The following is a 17,629-nucleotide window of genomic DNA, read 5'->3' as shown; positions in this document are numbered from 1 at the left end:
TAGGCTTTCTGGTGGAGTTGACTAGTTCCTGTGTTCTGGTGGATGAGGCTGGATCTTGTCTTTCTGGTAGGCAGGTCCTTGTCTGGTGGTGTGTTTTGGGGTGTCTGTGGCCTTATTACGACTTTAGGCAGCCTCTCTGGTAATGGATGGGGTTGTGTTCCTGTCTTGATAGTTGTTTGGCATAGGGTGTCCAGCACTGTAGCTTGCTGGTCATTGAGGGAAGCTGGGTCTTGGCGTTGAGATGGAGATCTCTGGGAGACTTTCGCCATTTGATGTTACGTGGAGCTGGGTGGTCTCTTGTGGACCAGTGTCCTGAAGTTGGCTCTCCCACCTCAGAGGCACAGCACTGACTCCTGGCTGGAGCACCAAGAACCTTTCATCCACATGCCTCAGAATAAAAGGGAGAAAAAATAGAAATAAAGAAAGAAAGAGGATAAAATAAAGTAACGTAAAATAAAATAAAGTTATTAAAATCTTAAATAATTATTAAGAAAAAAAATTTTAAGTAAAAAAAGAAAAAAAAAACGGACGGACAGAACCCTAGGACAAATGGTGGAAGCAAAGCCATACAGACAAAATCTCACACAGAAGCATACACATACACACTCACAAAAAGAGGAAAAGGGGAAAAAATAATATATCTTGCTCTCAAAGTCCACCTCCTCAATTTTGGGATGATTCGTTGTCTATTCAGGTATTCCACAGATGTAGGGTACATCAAGTTGATTGTGGAGCTTTAATCCGCTGCTCCTGAGGCTGCTGGGAGAGATTTCCCTTTCTGTCCTTTGTTCTCACAACTCCCCGGGTTCAGCTTTGGATTTGGCCCCACCTCTGCGTGTAGGTCGCCTGAGGGCATCTGTTCTTCGCTCAGACAGGACGGGGTTAAAAGAGCAGCTGATTAGGGGGCTCTGGCTCACTCAGGCCAGAGGGAAGGAGGGCTACGGATACAGGCTCCTATCCTTTTTAAAATGCTGATTGTGTCTCCTAAATTGATTTTACAACCCCGTTATGAGTCACAACTCACAGGAAAACATTAATAGCCATGCACAGACTCCTGGGCCCAAAAGGGATAATATACATTCTTTTAAAGTATACGTGGAATATTTATAAAACTTCAGCACATACTGTGTCACAAATGAAGGCTCCACCCATTTCAAAACATCAATATCACACTCTATCTTATTATTTCTAAATTAAGTATTTATTATAGTTATAGTTTTTTTTAAGGCCTATGTGTTTGAAATTTTTTTTAAATAGGGTAATACTCAGTTGTTAAAGAGGTAGTCATAAGGAAAATCGTAAAACATTTCGAACTGAATGGCTATGAAAGTATGACATATCAAATTTGTGGGATAGCCAAAACTACTCGAAAGTAAATTTGTAATCTTAGATACATTTATTACAAAGACAGGAAGGATTGAAAATCAGTGAGTTAATCATTTAACTTGAAACGCTATAAAAGAAACAACAGAGTAATTAATAAAAATAAAATAATAAAAATATAGAAATCACTTAGAAGAGCCTGGCACATGGGAGAACATGAGAGAACAGTGCCTCAGTCAGTGTCTGGCACATTAGGTGTTCATTAAATACTTGGTGCAGGAATGAATGAAATTGACAGCAAACAATAGCGAGGCTTACCTCTGCAATGACTAATAAATAAGAAAAAGAGAAAGTCCCACATAACTAATATTAGGGATGAAAAGGAATGTACCAAGAAATATGATGGATTAGATCATGTGTAGTATGTTTATAAAATGAGTCCTGTGCACCACTACTACACACAAGTTGACCTCACTAAGTGTTTCTTTTTTTTTTTTTTTTTTTGCCGTACGCAGGCCTCTCGCGCAGCCTCAGCGGCCATGGCTCACAGGCCTAGCCGCTCCACGGCATGTGGGATCTTCCCGGACCGGGGCACGAACCCGTGTCCCCTGCATCAGCAGGCAGACTCTCAACCACTGCGCTACCAGGGAAGCCCACTAAATATTTCTTGAATTGGTTTTGGAACCAGACCCACATTAACAATGTTCAAATTGTTATTTGCTAAGGAGTAACATGTTAGCTTCTGTTTGTGAAATGCATATGTAATCCCTGGACAGGATTACACAAACACTTGTGTGCACGTAGGTATGTTGTAAGGAAAATTATAAGACATTTAATCTGTGAGTAAATGTTCACTAAGAAAAGTCAAAGTCTTTTTTTTGGAATTCAGTTCTTTAACCTAACTTGCATCTTAGGATTTCCTCTGTCCTTTGAGAATTGAAAAGTGGTTGATTGTCACCGGTATTTTACAAAAATGATCAAGTTTGAGGGTTTTTCTTTTCAGGACCTTCACAGATGCCACCGTGGCCACTTGCCACACCCTGACAAGATCAGCATTTCTCGCTCTACTCTTTCTGTAGAATCTTGAGCATTTTCCTTTTGTATGTCCTTCCTTCTACAGACGGGTCGTCCCTGATGTGGTGACATGAATCCAAGATAGACTTCACTAAACCAGTGAAATAGAAAACTAGTACCTCTGTGTTAGAGATGTGGAAAGCCTTGAAATATAGCACCAAACCAGTCAACCTTGTGAAGTAATGAACAAAACAGATCTTAAAGAAAGAATATCACTTTCAGGAAAGCTTCCACTGATTAAAATAATGGCCTGGGGTGGGGTGTGGGGAGGAAACCACAAATAAAGGAAATACAGACCCATGAAAAGACATATCACCCTTACCAGCAAAATGGATAATGGGGATTTTACTCATTATAACCCTCCTTGGTGATGGCATGTTATATAGGCCTGCTGTATGGTGTGGTCTTGATGCCAGTGGAACTGCTAGCCAGCCATTTGATCAGCTTGTATTCCCTAAGTAGAGACTTGCACTACAAGAAGTCTTTCAAAATAATAAATGCAGTATTTATTAAAGACAATATTTCCACTTACAGAGATATGATTTGTTTGTAACGTATCATTGAACAACATCTTTGAAAGGCCCAGAAGAGTTGTTTCCCCTCAATGCCCATATCAGGATCTTTCTTGGGCTGCAGGAACATGGAGGAGGCAAGAGGAGTAGAGAGAAATGGAGCAAGTGAATTGAATTCTGGGTTAGGAAGTACATATTTAATTTTTAAGGAAACTCTTTAGGTACTAGCTATGAACACGTCCCAAGGAAAGTTCCTGCCTTCATGGAGATGTCACTGGTAATGGAGGTCTTCTAATTCTTCATTGCCACTGTATATGGCCACATATCTTATTTCAGTTTTTAAGTGGCTCCGTCAATCAGGAATCCTGTCCTTCAGCAGCTTTTGATGATTAGAGACAGTTCACCTGCAGAGAAGGGTCTGAACTAAGCCCATGACCACAGCTGAGATTGTAGTAAGCCTCTAACACTCAACCTTTGACTACATCTCCTTTCCGTCTCCTAGAACTTGCACCATTTCCGAGAATAACAATTAAGGAAAACTACAGGATCAGATAGCATACCTAGCACTCTTCTTGGTTTGAACTCTAACTTTTGTGTGATATAACGTTAACGGCACCTTTCTCATCCCATCTTTTCAGTATTTCTCACCGCAAAACTCTTGAACTTTTTTTTTTTTTTTTAATTTATTTTGGCTGCTCCAGGTCCTAGCTGTGGCTTGCAGGCTCTTAGTTGTGACATGGGGACTCTTAGTTGTGGCATGCGTGCGGGATCTAGTTCCCTGACCAGGGATCAAACCCAGGCTCCATGCATTGGGAGCGGGGAGTCTTACCCACTGGATCACCAGGGAAGTCCCTGCATACTTTTATAACTCATCTTTCTGAATTCATCTTTAGCCACCTCTTTGTATTCCATTTGTACTGTGATCAGAACACCACAATGTAGCTGCATCCAACACACATTTAACTTTGCACATTCAGCTATTCAGAGAGAAAGAGAAAGTACAATTTCGATAGTGGCTGATTCTACTTGATATTCCCCTCAAGACAAGATGGGAGATGCGTGCTTCTCTTATAGAAAGAGCATCCCACTGTACTATGTGTAATTCTCATGCTTAAAGACGCATATTCTATATGACAAGCCAGCTACTTCATTTGGTGCACAGTTGAAGAAACAGTGGTTAATTCTGATACTGGCAGGGGAAAAAGATGTGCATTAGCTTTATTAAGAGGCAGGTTGTCAACCTCAAATGAGACCTCTCTTCCAAAGGGAGTTTAAGAGTAATTTTGACTGATTTTGATTTCTGACTGGTAGGTTGCCAATAATTACCTTTTGGCTTCAATAGCAAATCACTGTTAAGTTGCAAGTTCTGAATATCTGTGGTCATTCTTCTACAGTTTAGCACCAATAATCCATACTGAATTAGAATCAATGAGTCATCCAACTTAATATTTTTTATGTAGATAGGCTTATAGTGAATGCAAAGATTGTCAATATTCCTAAGTAAAAATAAAAATACTAGTAATAGTTAATGTTTATTTAGCCCTTAATGTAAAACCCAACACTGTACTAGGATGTGCTTTACATCCACCATCTTATTTAATCCTCAACAACCCTATGACGTAGGTCCTGTTACCTTAATGTCAAAGCCCAGTAACAGACTTAGAAACAACCAAGGGGGGTACTTCCCTGGTGGTGCAGTGGTTAAGAATCCGCCTGCCAATGCAGGGGACATGGGATCAATCCCTGGTCCTGGAAGATCCCACATGCAGCGGAGCAACTAAGGCCGTGCACCACAACTACTGAGCCCGCGTGCCACAACTACTGAAGCCCGTGTGCCTAGAGCCCGTGCTCCGCAACAAGAGAAGCCACAGCAATGAGAAGCCCAAACACCACAAGGAAGAGTGGCCCCCACTCGCCACAACTAGAGAAAGCCAGCACACAGCAACAGACCCAACATAGCCAAAAATAAATAAATAAATTTATTTTTTTTTTAAAAAAAGAAAAGAAACAACCAAGGGAACATATACATACCTTTCTATGTAAATACTTCCTAAAACACAAGTACTTTCAGGAAAGCAGCAAAGAATCATTGCAGAAGCAGATCAGCAAGTGCAAATTAACATACAGCCTCTAGACAAGCGATGTTTTAAAAGTTCTCATTTCGGAGTGGTTTGTCCAGAAGTTGGAACATATTTTCCCAAGGAAATGATGTTATCACAGCAAAAGCATATTTACCCATGATGTGCCTAAAGTTGTAATAACATAAACCCAAACCATTTTGTGTACCAGTGTCTCTATGGAAAAATTTACTCTGAGTTTCCCCTTGGACATCTGTGGACACATTTCTCCTCCACTGGGGAGAAGGGGACCTCGTGCGAGAAACAGTAGGACCGTTCAGAATGTTCAAAGTCGGAATCAGCAATGGCTCCTGAGGCCTGTGGTGGGAGTTGCTGGAGGGAGGAGGATGGAAGAGTGAGTAGAACTGGGTACAAAGGGGACACAGGGGCAGGAGATCTTGGGTAAGGAAGAGGAGGAAGCCTATAAAGGTGAAGGGTGGGAGAGGAATTCCAGAGAGGAGAGGAGAAAGAAGTCACTAGCTCTAAACCCCCAGGGACTCTTCACATGCCTCCGGAAGCTTTCTGTTCCCTGCCCGTATTCTCCTGCCTCCAAAATGTCGCCTGCCTGCTTCCCTTTTTACTGCTAACACTAGGGCTTCCTCCAGGACACTGAGATCAGCCCTGTAAGTTTTCTTGACTTAGCTTCTCCTAACACAAGTGAATGGGCCTTTGGGTTTTTTAACTTTTATAAAGGAAAGAGCCCATGCTAGGCCCTCCAGAACTTTGCCTTTTTCACTTGGACCTGGAAGCACAAATATCGGCCTACAGATGCTTTGGATGTTTTTTGGGGTCCATAAGGGGCTTAAATAAATTGCATACGCATTCCAGATGTAGCTCTCCGAGGCTGAGGCTTGGGAAAAGGGAAAAAGCCCTCTGCTCCTTTCTCTTCTTTTTGTGGTTCCCCTGTCCTCAAAGCGAAAGTGGAAAGGAGTGGGCAGCACCCAGATCGAGGCTCGCTAGAGGGGAAGGGCTGTGAGACAGTGTGATCCTTGCATCGCTGCTGGGGTGTGTTCTCAAGTGGCACATCTCCATCAGGGGTGTAGGGGCCACCTGGGCACCTAAGCCTCTCCCAGCGCTTCCCATCCCACCTTCCTCTACTCACCAGTCAGTGTTTCCCTGACTTCTCTGGTGATATGAATCACCTGGGCACCTGGGGCGCTAAAAAAAGCCTGAGTTCTCAAGGCCTATCCCAGACCACTGAATCAGAATCTCCAAGTGAAGGGCCTGGAAAGCTATGTGACTGACAGGCGAGCCCAGGTGATTCCCGTCAGGGATGTTTGGCAAACACTGCCTGACTAACCACCACCCACGCGCACACTCTGATGGTCTTTAAAGTCTCCCAGGACATTCTAAGCCCCTTTCTGCCTCAGAATCATTAGATGGACATTTCTTCTCCGTGAAAGGCTCTTTCCTGTTCCCTGCTCTTGGCTAATGCCTGCTTCTCCTGACTTCAGGACGTGCCTGAAGCACGGTTTCCTCAGAAAGGCCATCCTTGACCACTCTCCTCACCATGTACACAACTAATGGTTTTTATTTAGTTAGTTAAAATTTCATTTATTTATTTATTTTAAATTTTTCATTCATTCATTTATTTATTTTTGGCTGTGCGCGGGCTTTCTCTAGTTGTGGCGAGCGGGGGCTACTCTTCGTTGCGGTGCGCGGGCTTCTCATTGCGGTGGCTTCTCTTGTTGCGGAGCACGGGCTCTAGGCACGCGGGCTTCAGTAGTTGTGGCACACGGGCTCAGTAGTTGTGGCATGGGAGCTCTAGAGTGCAGGCTCAGTAGTTGTGGCACACAGGCTTAGTTGCTCTGCGGCATGTGGGATCTTCCTGGACCAGGGCTCGAACCCGCCCTTGCGTTGGCAGATGGATTCTTAACCACTGCACCACCAGGGAAGCCCTATTTATTTTTTTTTTGAAGAGGTTTTTTCTTTTGGCCGCGCAGCGTGACTTGGGGGATCTCTGTTCCCTGACCAGGGAGGGGTTGATCCTGGGCCATGGCAGTAAAAGCCTGAATCCTAACCACTAGGCCACCAGGGAAATCCCTTTCTCCTCACCATCTAAATCAGGTTCCCTGTTTCATTCTCTCATAACACCTTGTGCTTTTTCTCCGTAGCATTTATCACACAGTTTGTATCTTATGGATTTGCCAAATGCCTACCTCCTCACTAGCACCAAGCGCAGGAATGCTTAATGAGTATTTTTTGCTTGAGTGAGTAAATGGAAAAGTAGTGTTGGGCGAAGGTACTACAGGTTGGGTTGGATGCTGCTCAACAAATAAAGAACCGAGTATGAGAACTTGAATCTCCCAGGTAAAATTGTTACATGTCAGCTAAAGTCAAGGGAGATGGGCCCAACAAATAAGTGTATTAATGGGGCAGTGGGTGAGATTACTTCAAAAAATATTTATTAAGTACCTAGTGTGTGCAAAATGCAATATTAGGAGCTATGGATACAACACTGAATGAGACTGAACGCACATTCTAGCAAGGATGACAGCTGTTAAGCGACCAGTTACACGGTTCTATAATTTTGGTAAATGCAATGAAAGAATGACAAAGCTGTAAGAGCCTATAACAGGGAGACCTGGCGTGGTCTGTAGGGCATCAGGCCAGTCATAGAACTTCTAAGACAAGTGGCTGGGGAAACTGTGCCCAAAGAATCTAATAGACTCTGTCCTATCTCTTGTCAACGGTGGCACGAGGGGAGGTGCCTCTGGATATGGCTTCTCAACCTCGGCACCGCTGACATCTTGGACCAGAATATTCTTTGTTTTGGGGCACTTTCTAGTGCACCGTAGGAAAGGCTTAGCACCATTCCTGGCCTCTACCCACTGGATGCCGTAGGCCCCGCAGTTGTGACAACCACAGATATCTCAACATCACCAAGTGTCCCCTGTGAGAGGGTGGGGGGAGGAAGCAAAATCTGCCCCCCTCCCTCCCCCAGTTGAGAATCACTGCTCTACGTGAAACTTTTTTTTTTTTAATGTCTTTACTTATGATTTATCCAAGTCAATACCAGGAACTTAATTTATTCATTCAGTAAGTACTTGTTGAATGCTTAGGCACTGGGGACACAGTAGTGATCAAAGCCCGTGCTTTCTTGAAGCTGTGTTCCGATGGGGAGAGATGGACAATAAATTTTAAAATATGTAACATTTCAGAAGTAGGGGATAGGTTGGTCTTAGAAGTTCTTTCTGATAAGACGACATTTGACTTGAAAGAAGAAAGGGAATGAGTGGCAACACCAAAAGCAAGAGGCAGAGCCATTGCAGGGCTGTAGTTGACCTCACCTTTCTGTCTTCAGGTCTAACCAAGCTGCTTGTGTTTCAGAGCGTCCTCCACAGAAGGGCAGCTGGACGGACTCCAGAGCAGCCTTAACTCTGCAGCCTTTGTGCCCATCACCAGCTCCACAGGTCAGTTCCAGGTGGGACAGCGGGCAGGGTCTGGGCCAGCAAGTTCTCTCCTGCGTCTGAAGAGAGCTCCAGCTCAGAGAACGAAGCATCCAGGCCTCTGGAGCACTGGCAAGTGGGCATTTTGTTACTCTCTTCTTCCAAATGACAGTGACATTTTAGGATGAAATGGTTTTCCAGAACTAGTTTGGGGTAGGCAAAATTTCCCCGTCTGGTAGAATGTTATCAGATTTGCAGCATTTAGTAAAAAGCCTGTATTTGACTGGTGTTCTACTGTTTCTATGGTATTTCCACATGTAGTATCTCACACTAAATCCTCACCACAACCCTGTGAGGTATAGCTTTGTCACCTCCACATGAGAAAACAGAAGCTCAGGAAGTCAAGGGGCCTGTGGGAGACGATCCAGGCATGCAGAGCTGGAGCTGTGGTCTAATCTGCGTCCTGTCATGCTAATGTCAGGTTGCCAGGTAGTTGCTGAGGACCTCAAGCCTCTCAACATAGAAGTCAGGCATCATTGGTCCAGGGATAGTTTTCTGTGAGGAATAATTCATAAAAATATACTAATAGGTAATCAGAAGACTGAAAGCAAACCCACTTGGATTCAACTCCACAAGTGTTTTTTTTTTTGAGCACCTCCTGTGGAGAAAGTAACATGCTGGGCACTGGGGTGCGTAAAGGGTGAACTAGACAGTCCCTGCTGTCAGGGAGCCTAGAGGCCGGGAGAGAGGGAGGTCGGCGGGAGCCTGCTGTGTGGGGTGGGGAGGGATGTCTGGCACTGGGGACGCAGAGAATGACAACAGACAGCCTTGGCGCATCGCTGTGTGCCAGGCACACTTCTGAACGCTTAACGTTTGTTCACAAAGCATGCATGTAACGTAGCAGCTGTAGTCCTCGTTTTACGGCTGAAGAAATAAAGACACAGACAGATTATGAAACATTATCTCAAATCTCACGGCTAGTGAATGGTGGAGCAGTGTTTGAACCCAAGGGCCAACCTGACCCCGGCTCTTTAGGGGTTGGGGAGGACTTCCTAGAGGAAGAAGCATCTAAGCTGGGGTTTGACTGTAGACAGTCAGCCGGGAGAGGGGAGGTGCGGGGTGGAAGGAGTTCCAGGAAGAGGGAACAATGTGGGCAAAGGCCAGTTGAGGGAAGGGGGCGGGTGGTGAAAAGGTGCTGTGTTCAGGGAGCCCTCGTCCTGAGGACTGGGATCTGAGCCGGGAGCGGCAAGAGAATAGGCTGTAGAGGTAGCAGGGCCAGCCTAGGAGCCGCGGAGGGAACTTGTTCTTGAGAGCAGTAGGGGGCCATCGAGGAGCTTAAGGGCAGGGTGCAAAGGTGCGTGTGTGTGTGTGTGTGTGTGTGTGTGTGTGTGACGTAATACACCTTCAAATGATTACAAGATCGCTAAGGAGCCTGGTTAGTTTGACTGTATTATGGGGATAATTCCATATACCTCATAGGCTTACTGTGAGGTTTAAAGGAAGCAGTATACAGAGAAAGACTCTATACCTGCACCCAAGTCAGGTAATAATGTGAAAAGAGTATAAAGATCTTGTTTTCCACTTAAACTCTTTGAACCTGAATTCCAGAAATATTTGATGGGAATATAAACCCCCCTTTCCCCAAAAGAAGAATTACTAGAAGATGGTAGTTATTTTTAAGGAAGTGAAATCTCCGCCTTGGAACTCTTATGGCCTGAGAACTGAGTGGCTAAGAGAACCGTGGACTAGTTGCAGGGTTTCCATGAGAGACGGCTTTTAGAGCCTCTGTAGCTCTTCAGATTTGCTGGGGCTGGAGACGCTTCCAAAGCTGAGGAGATCCAGGAAACCTGCGTATTTCATTTGTGTGTCTAATTGATACATTAAGTATGGACTTGAACTCTTTGCATGCACTCTGGGTGAGCAAGTTGAAATTTGAGGGACAGGTGGGTCATACTTTCAGCATCTTGATCATGAATTGGTGTTTACCGACTGTTGACGGTACTTAGAAGTTTTTGTAACAGTTGTACTGAACTTGCTATCAGTATAGAACCACAGAGCAAGGAGGAGCTGTACTTCTCCCTGGCTTCTAGTATCTATCTTTTCTCCCTGCTTCTACCTTAAGGTAAGTGCAGTATTCTTCTCACCTTGTTTAGGTAGCCTGCTGTTTACTGCTGTTGTCTCCAAATGACTCTGGGCCTCTAAAGTCCTTTGAATTTGTTCCTCTTCTATGACTTTCCTGGTGTTCCTGATACTTAAAGAAATGCAGATGAACATGATGTAGCAAGGTTCAGGCACTTTCCATACTTCCCAGTAAATGTTTTACCTTGGCAACATAATGATAACTAACCCTGTTAGAGTCATTTATAGAGCTAGTAAATAACTACCTGGCACTTAAGTGTTTCACCTACAAATTATGTTTTTCTTTATTACACATAGATTTAAAGGTGTTATTCTAGGGGTTTAGAAGCATGTCCTTTAACAGGGAGAAGGTTAGGTTGCTATTAAAAACATTTTTCTTTAAACCCACAAGAAGGAAGAACAACCCCTAATAAGTCAAAACGTTTACACATCTCTCTGAGAGCTGGGAAGTTTTGCGTGTATAGGAATCACTAGACTGACTATGAAAGGTATTTAGCCCCTGTCTGGTCGGGTTAACTCAGTTATTGAGTCCGTGAATATAGCAAAAGTCTGCTTCCTGACCCCTTGACCCTTCTTTAAGTCTAGCCCAACCAGGCCTTCAAGCTGTGCGACCTTGTTCATCAGATAGTCTGAATGAGATAGATAGTGGTTCATCCCAGGGCGCTGTTGAAAAGCAAGTCAGTCCTTTCCCGCTGATGGTGGCCTAGTGACATTCTTGTTACTATGAACATTAAATGAGGTAGTGAATGGGAAAGCTCTTAGCAGAGTGCCTGGAATGCTCCATGAGTGTTAACTTTCCTTGACTTCCCTACCTCAGGCTATATATTCTGTGTTTGCTATAGAAGGGGAAGGTGTAGAGTCAGCAAATTTGGAAATCTGAGAAGGAAGCCGGAGTGAGGGCCTTTGGCTCAAAGCCAAAGCCATTGGCCTTCCTTCTTTATAACCATGGTGTTCTTCTTGAGGTCTGAAGTGGTGATGGTGAACTAAAATAGCAGAGAGCAAGAGATTAGATAACTGGCATTTCTCTCATGCTGATTTGATGGTGTAAACTACCATTGTTGTAGGGCCTGAAGCCATACCAGCTGCCCTCATCCCAGCCGCTTAGCTTATGCCCAAGCTTTTCCTGTCCTGGAGCCCAGCCTCTATATGCACTCCGCCCAACTTTTTTTTTTTTTTTTTAAGCTCTTGTAGATCTATAGTTGGAGGAAGGGACCATACCACCTTTTGAACACCAATGCTGGATTACATTTACAAGGAGTGAGAAACAGTGTCCCGCGTTAAGCGTTTATCATTTCGGACCCTGGTAAAATTCAGGGTAGCTTTATGCTCTTTGCGTGGGGACAAGGCAGCAGCACGTCAGTGTGCCTCTGCCTGCCCACTTCGTTGTCTCTAAGTGAGACAACAAGAGAAAGGAACTTATTTTAATATAAAGTAAACCCAGTGGAGCCCAAACCCTAAGGATCTAGAAATCACTTTGACTTTCAAATGAAATTATTTGCCTGGCAGCTCTCAGCAGACTGACCTATTTTCACTATCAGATTCTTGTTCGTTTCACATGCGTTGTATAGTTGTTGGAGATCCCGGGTGGATTTGGAGTATAATAAATTAATAATAAAAATAAACTCTTGAGATGCTTGCCCTAGTGTCTTATACCCTTTATTGCTCCCAAAACGTTCTTCTCTCCCCAGAGTCAAAGGGACAAGAATTTGGGTCTACTACCCACTTTTAATGCTGTTAGAAAGCAAGAGAGAGAGAGGATGGATATGATGTTTGGCTGGCAATGGCGCGCCAGCATCGGGGAGAATGATGATCCCCTAAAGCCTAATTTTAGATTTGACCTCTTGTCCTTTCAGCCAAGATTAAATAAAGTGTTAAGTGGGGATTTTTTTTACATTTTTCAGGATCTTTGGACGCTCCCCAAGTTATTTTTGCCAGATCCAAACCCTTGCCCACACAATCTGGAGCCCTTGCTACAGTTATAGGACAGAGAAAATCAAAGTCGGTGAAGTCAGGGCCAATTTAAGGTAACAGTAAGAAATAAGAGCATTTTTTAAATTATAACTTGCTGACTTTACGCCACAGCAAGAGACTTAATAGCTGTCAAGAGAAGTGATATTTTCTCAAAATGACAAGGAAATTGGCATTTTATAAAACCAAAGCTCAGAAGGACTCTCCAAATCTGTGGGTCCAACTACTGCTAGCTTGCTTCTATGTTGACCTACCAGTAGGTGGCACTGTGGCAGTAAGAAATTTCCTTCCTATTATGGAGGCATTTGATGAAAAGTATGGGGACATTCAGGCCAATCAGAGAAAGAAACTAAAGCCAAAATTGAGTTATTCACAGGTAAAATGTAACAGACTATACTGAAAAGCATGACATTTGAAGATCAAATTACAATTGCATCTAAAGAGAATATTTTTTATTAAAGATATTTATTATTAAAGAAGGCTTTTAGACTACCGTTGGATAGTTTGTGAACTGGATTTTCAGCTAATGGGAGACAGGCAGGGAACACATTTTTTTAAATTGTTTTGTGAGATTGATTAAGCTTCTTTCTGAGTTACTTAATATAAGCATATACTATAATGGGCAGCAAAACGAACTATAAACCCCATCCTACCACTCATCCAAAAAAAGCTCCTACATTAAAGAAATGGCCTGACTTTGATCATGTGAGGCTGTACCCACACTTCATCAGTGCTACCCCCAGTATTTTGTTCCCAGCTATCGCCTTCAAAACTTTCCAGAAAATTCAATGAAACTGCAAAGTTTTGATGATTTCTTTCCTCTTTGCTCTACCCTACACACTAAAGCATTAATGGCACACCTGCTATGAGCTTAATACTCTTCTTACCTCTAGGGGAATATTTATAAACTTATTTGAGAAGCATTATTCATCAAACTACCCCAGGAGAGCAAAGGAGGGAGGAAAATTATTTACCCACCACAGGATTCATTTACATTGGACCAGAAAGCTTCAGATATCTTTCCCCAGCCCATCTAAACTCTTTCCAAAAAGGAATGAGAAGAGAGAAGGGAACACCAAATCCATGGCTTGGTCATCTACCTACCAAAATGTACCAGAGAAACTGAAAACAACCAGAGTTGCATTGGTAATACTTAACCAATGGTCCTTTAATCCTGATACTAAGCAGCCTATCCGGTGATGTGTTCATCACTAATAACATATATTATAGAAAGCTAAAGCAAGAAGGTCAATATTTCCTTCAGGAGACTGGCAGCCAGAAGAATGAATATGACATCAAGCTCCAAACCAAACCAGCAGCCTGCCAAGAAGCACTAATGTCCGTCCGTTTCCAGGACTGTGAGACTTGGACCTGCCTCAGTTGTAATATCACTTTCCTTGAACCTATTTCACTAGTATCCCTTACAATCCACCCAGAACATTACATGGCAAAATAGGATCATCAGCAAAAAAGCCTTGGGAAAGAGCCCATCTCTCAACACTTAAATCTGTGTTGCAAACACAGCCCCACTGAGCCTGAGCTGTACATAAAGATGGGGGATGCTGTATTGAGGTGGTGAGACCACATGCCAGATGTGTGTGAACCCAGAGACAGTAGGTGCAGCATACTGCTGGGAGACTCCAGGGGCAGGCCTGGCAGATGGCAGATGGCAGTGGGCTGCCTCTCCTTGATCAGGGGAGTTAGGTAGTTTACAAAGTGAAGAGGCAGAACCCCAGAGTCCACAGCCCATCACCCAGATGCGTGCTTTATTTTTGTTTAAATGCAGTGTAGACAGAATCACTGCTTGGGCAGAGACCCCTTCATCCCATCCACAGTCATGAATGAATGTCACCACCAGCTGTGACAGTCCTAGAACCTCTTCATATATGGGTTTAGAGAGGCAGTCGGGTTAAATTCAAGGATTTGACATGTGTTTGCCTAGCATGTTATATATAAGACTGACAAAGCATCAGTTGTTCTTATCAAAGAATGAGAGGTGCTGAAGGATATTGGGGACTCAAGACTATTTAAGACCCCCAATATGCTGCCCCAGGCAAGTGTCGTATTTAAATATATGCATTATTCTGTGTCTTCTTGGATTCTTTATTGTCAATTTGACATCCATTCGTCACAGAGTCAAGTATCTTAACTATATTTTCTGTATTCTTGTTGCTTTGGCATTTGGGGACCTTACAGACTGCCCCTGCCAGGCGAGCTAATTCCTAAAGATAATAACAACTTGCCCACAAGCATGCCTTTCACACACAAACCAGCCAATCCTACATTTATATCCCCGACCACCTCCTTATCTAACTCTCACATGGCAAGTCAAAATTTCCCTTGCCCTAAATCATTCCAGCGCCAGGAGCCAAGCAACTAGAGACCACCCCTATAGCCCAAAGCCCGCCCGAATTATTTAAACTAGCCAGTCTTAAGCTGTTTACCCTGCCCTGCCTAGCCTTTCCCAAGGAAACCCCAAATAAGGCTCTGGCCTAGACTTTCCCCTCACTCCTGTCTTCTGTCTCCTGAGCACGCTGATGTTTGCCCCTGTGACCCTGCGTGGCGTGCAGTGACCCCCTCTCTGGGACCTGCAAGTAAAATCAGCTTCTTCCTGCCAGGCCTTGTTCTTACATCCTCCTTGCCCTGCGGACCGTTGCACACCATACCCGACATGTACGTTCTTAAAACAGACATCAGCAGGAAGAATAACTTTGATTTGTAGTACAAGGAACCAGGAAAAAATCAGAATCAATTAGGTTTGTATCACCCAGTTCTAAGCAACTGGTCACAGTACTTACTTCATTATAGGCTGTATTGCACAAGTGATGTTTTAACAGTATGTGTTTTGCTAGTCTCAGTCTGGCTGCAGCCACACAAGAAGGATGTGGATCCCTCTACATGGCAAGATCGCCTGGCTGCTAGCCATTGAAATTTCATGCTTTCCTGTCCTGAGGCCTCTTTCATTTCATTTAGTAACTCTTTCTACATTCAGCAACAAAACTCAAACATAGCTGAACAACCTGGTTGGAAATGGGGGAGGAAACAGCCTGGATTTCAGTTTGTGGGGGAAAAGGGGTACTTCTAAGAACCCACCCAAAGGGAGTTCATTTGCCTTAAAGAAAACCAGGGAACTCTATTTCTGACACAGATTAAGAAATGGACTACTGAGATAACATCTGAAAACTGATATTGTCTCTTGCTGAGCTGGCAAAGCCCCAAAAGAGGAGTGATGATTCTTCAATTGTTAACAATTACTACTTTGTTACTAAGAGACAAGGGAAGTGCATTGGCTCCTTTCTCAACTTACATTTACGTTACAGAAGCACACATGCCTCCTGGAAAAAATGCCTGGCACCCTGCATTGTTAGAGCTGTACCTACCACTGCATCCTGTAGCAGATTGGTGCTGTCCTGTGTAATATCCATTCACTTTGAGTGGAAAAAGATCCTGTTTGTTCTTGTAGTTCTGAATTGGGCAAGTAACCAGTATAACGTTGCCTTACTCTGGGAGTCTTTATACTTATCACTACGAGTTATCAATCTATGCTCTGTGGTTATTCATCCCATGAACCCACACATCGTGCTTCTAGCTTCAATGAGATGCTTGTTATAGGGACATACCTTTGCTTTACCATCCTTTTATCCGTAGGACATAATTGCCCCTAAAAGTTCTAAAGAAAGGAAACAGCATGCTAAGCCATGCCTGTCTTTGGAAAAAACAAGTTTTGCCCATGGAAATATTTACAGCTCTGCTTGCCTGATCTGTAGAATTTGAACTGGGTCGCAAAGAGTGTAGGTAGGTAATGCAGGGCGTGGAGAAAGGTGACTTGCAGTATATTGCCCTGTTGGCATGGTTGGCATTGGTATTTATTCTGTATCCTTTCAAGTTATGATTGTAAGGCAAAAGACTCAGATTCTCTTAAGTCCCCAGAATGAAGAGCATCACTAGTAAAACAACAGTCTCCTGTAGTTCTTTGTTCTTGCCTTTTGCACATGCAAGTATGTCCATTTAGGGCTTCTGTAAGTATCAAGGAGCCCTCTTCTCTTGAAACTTAAACCCAGGATAACTAGTTATGTGATACCAGAGAGGAGCAGCTTGAATGTGTGGAATGTCCCTTTAGCTACATCAATAAAACATAGCACGTATCCCCAGTATAAAATGGGGATATACCTGGGAAAGCCGACCTGGTTGTAAGAGGGTGTGAAGAGAAAAGTCAGCTGGTTAGAAGTTGCTGTTTTAGTGTTACTTGTTTGTTGGTTGGTTTTTGTTATTGGGTAGACAAATCACTCTTTTTTTTATATCAACTGGACTGAAAAATGACTTTGAGGTTTTCCCCCCCCCCGCCATTCACTTCTAATTTGCTTCCCAGGGAAATTAAGACATGTGACAAGTCCAAAATGAAGATATTTTGGAATTTGACAAGCTATTTTTTAATTTCTTCATGGCTGAGCTGCAAATTTTATTAGATAATGATTTGTTTATAGTTACTTATCAGCCATTGTAATGTGCAATGTTTAGAAATGTGACTTCTCTCAGGCGTTCTATTTTATATTTACTCCTCCCTTCTACTGTCCTCCAGTGTAAGTCACCATCATGCATGGTACATATTCTTACCCTCCTCTTTTTATGCAGAGGATTTGGGTCGTCTACAATATAGCCTTTTGATTGTTGAGATGAGAGATACCCTCAGTTTACCTCTGTTACCGAAAGTTACATAAGCACAGGGAAGAAACGGTCTCAAGAACCAGACCTCGTGAAAATCTGCAACATTACTTGGGGCAGTTAGCAGCTATAGTGGCTAAACAGCGAGTCTGTTAGTCCATCCTATGACCAGTTGCTCGGCAACTGGCTTCCGTTGTTCCCAGGTTAGCAGCTCTGCCATACTCATGGCTCGACCTCTCTGTGAGATTCTTTCTCTCCCCACTTTCTGCATTCAGCTTTAAAAGACAGAATCAAAATATTTTCCATTCATTCATCCAGCAAAGTGTCACTGGTGTGCAGAACAAAAGGTAGGCGGCTGCTGCCTTCCAGATGCCAGGCTGCTTCTGCTGTTAGCACGATCATGTGATGAGAAGCTGCCAACGTATGCATTTCTGGCAGTTTTCTT

The 17,629-nt window shown here is 43.5% G+C and overlaps 1 protein-coding gene across 13 annotated transcripts in view; it reads left to right on the top strand.

The window, feature by feature from the left end:
* The window catches only part of TTLL5 (tubulin tyrosine ligase like 5), a 305,050-nt gene that overhangs the window by 242,179 nt on the left and 45,242 nt on the right, over window positions 1-17,629 (top strand). For 12 of the 13 annotated variants that reach the window (XM_019920700.3, XM_073800210.1, XM_019920740.3 and 9 more), the window contains one exon: window positions 8,357-8,439. In XM_019920700.3, coding sequence (XP_019776259.2) covers window positions 8,357-8,439 — 83 coding nt within the window. Of the gene's footprint in view, window positions 1-8,356; window positions 8,548-17,629 lie in introns of all 13 variants that reach the window. The other variant, XM_073800209.1, reaches the window with a different exon arrangement.

Source organism: Tursiops truncatus, chromosome 2, assembly GCF_011762595.2.
Source record: "Tursiops truncatus isolate mTurTru1 chromosome 2, mTurTru1.mat.Y, whole genome shotgun sequence".
In the NCBI taxonomy this organism is placed as follows: Eukaryota; Metazoa; Chordata; class Mammalia; order Artiodactyla; family Delphinidae; genus Tursiops; species Tursiops truncatus.
This window is presented reverse-complemented; position numbering and strand designations above follow the sequence as displayed.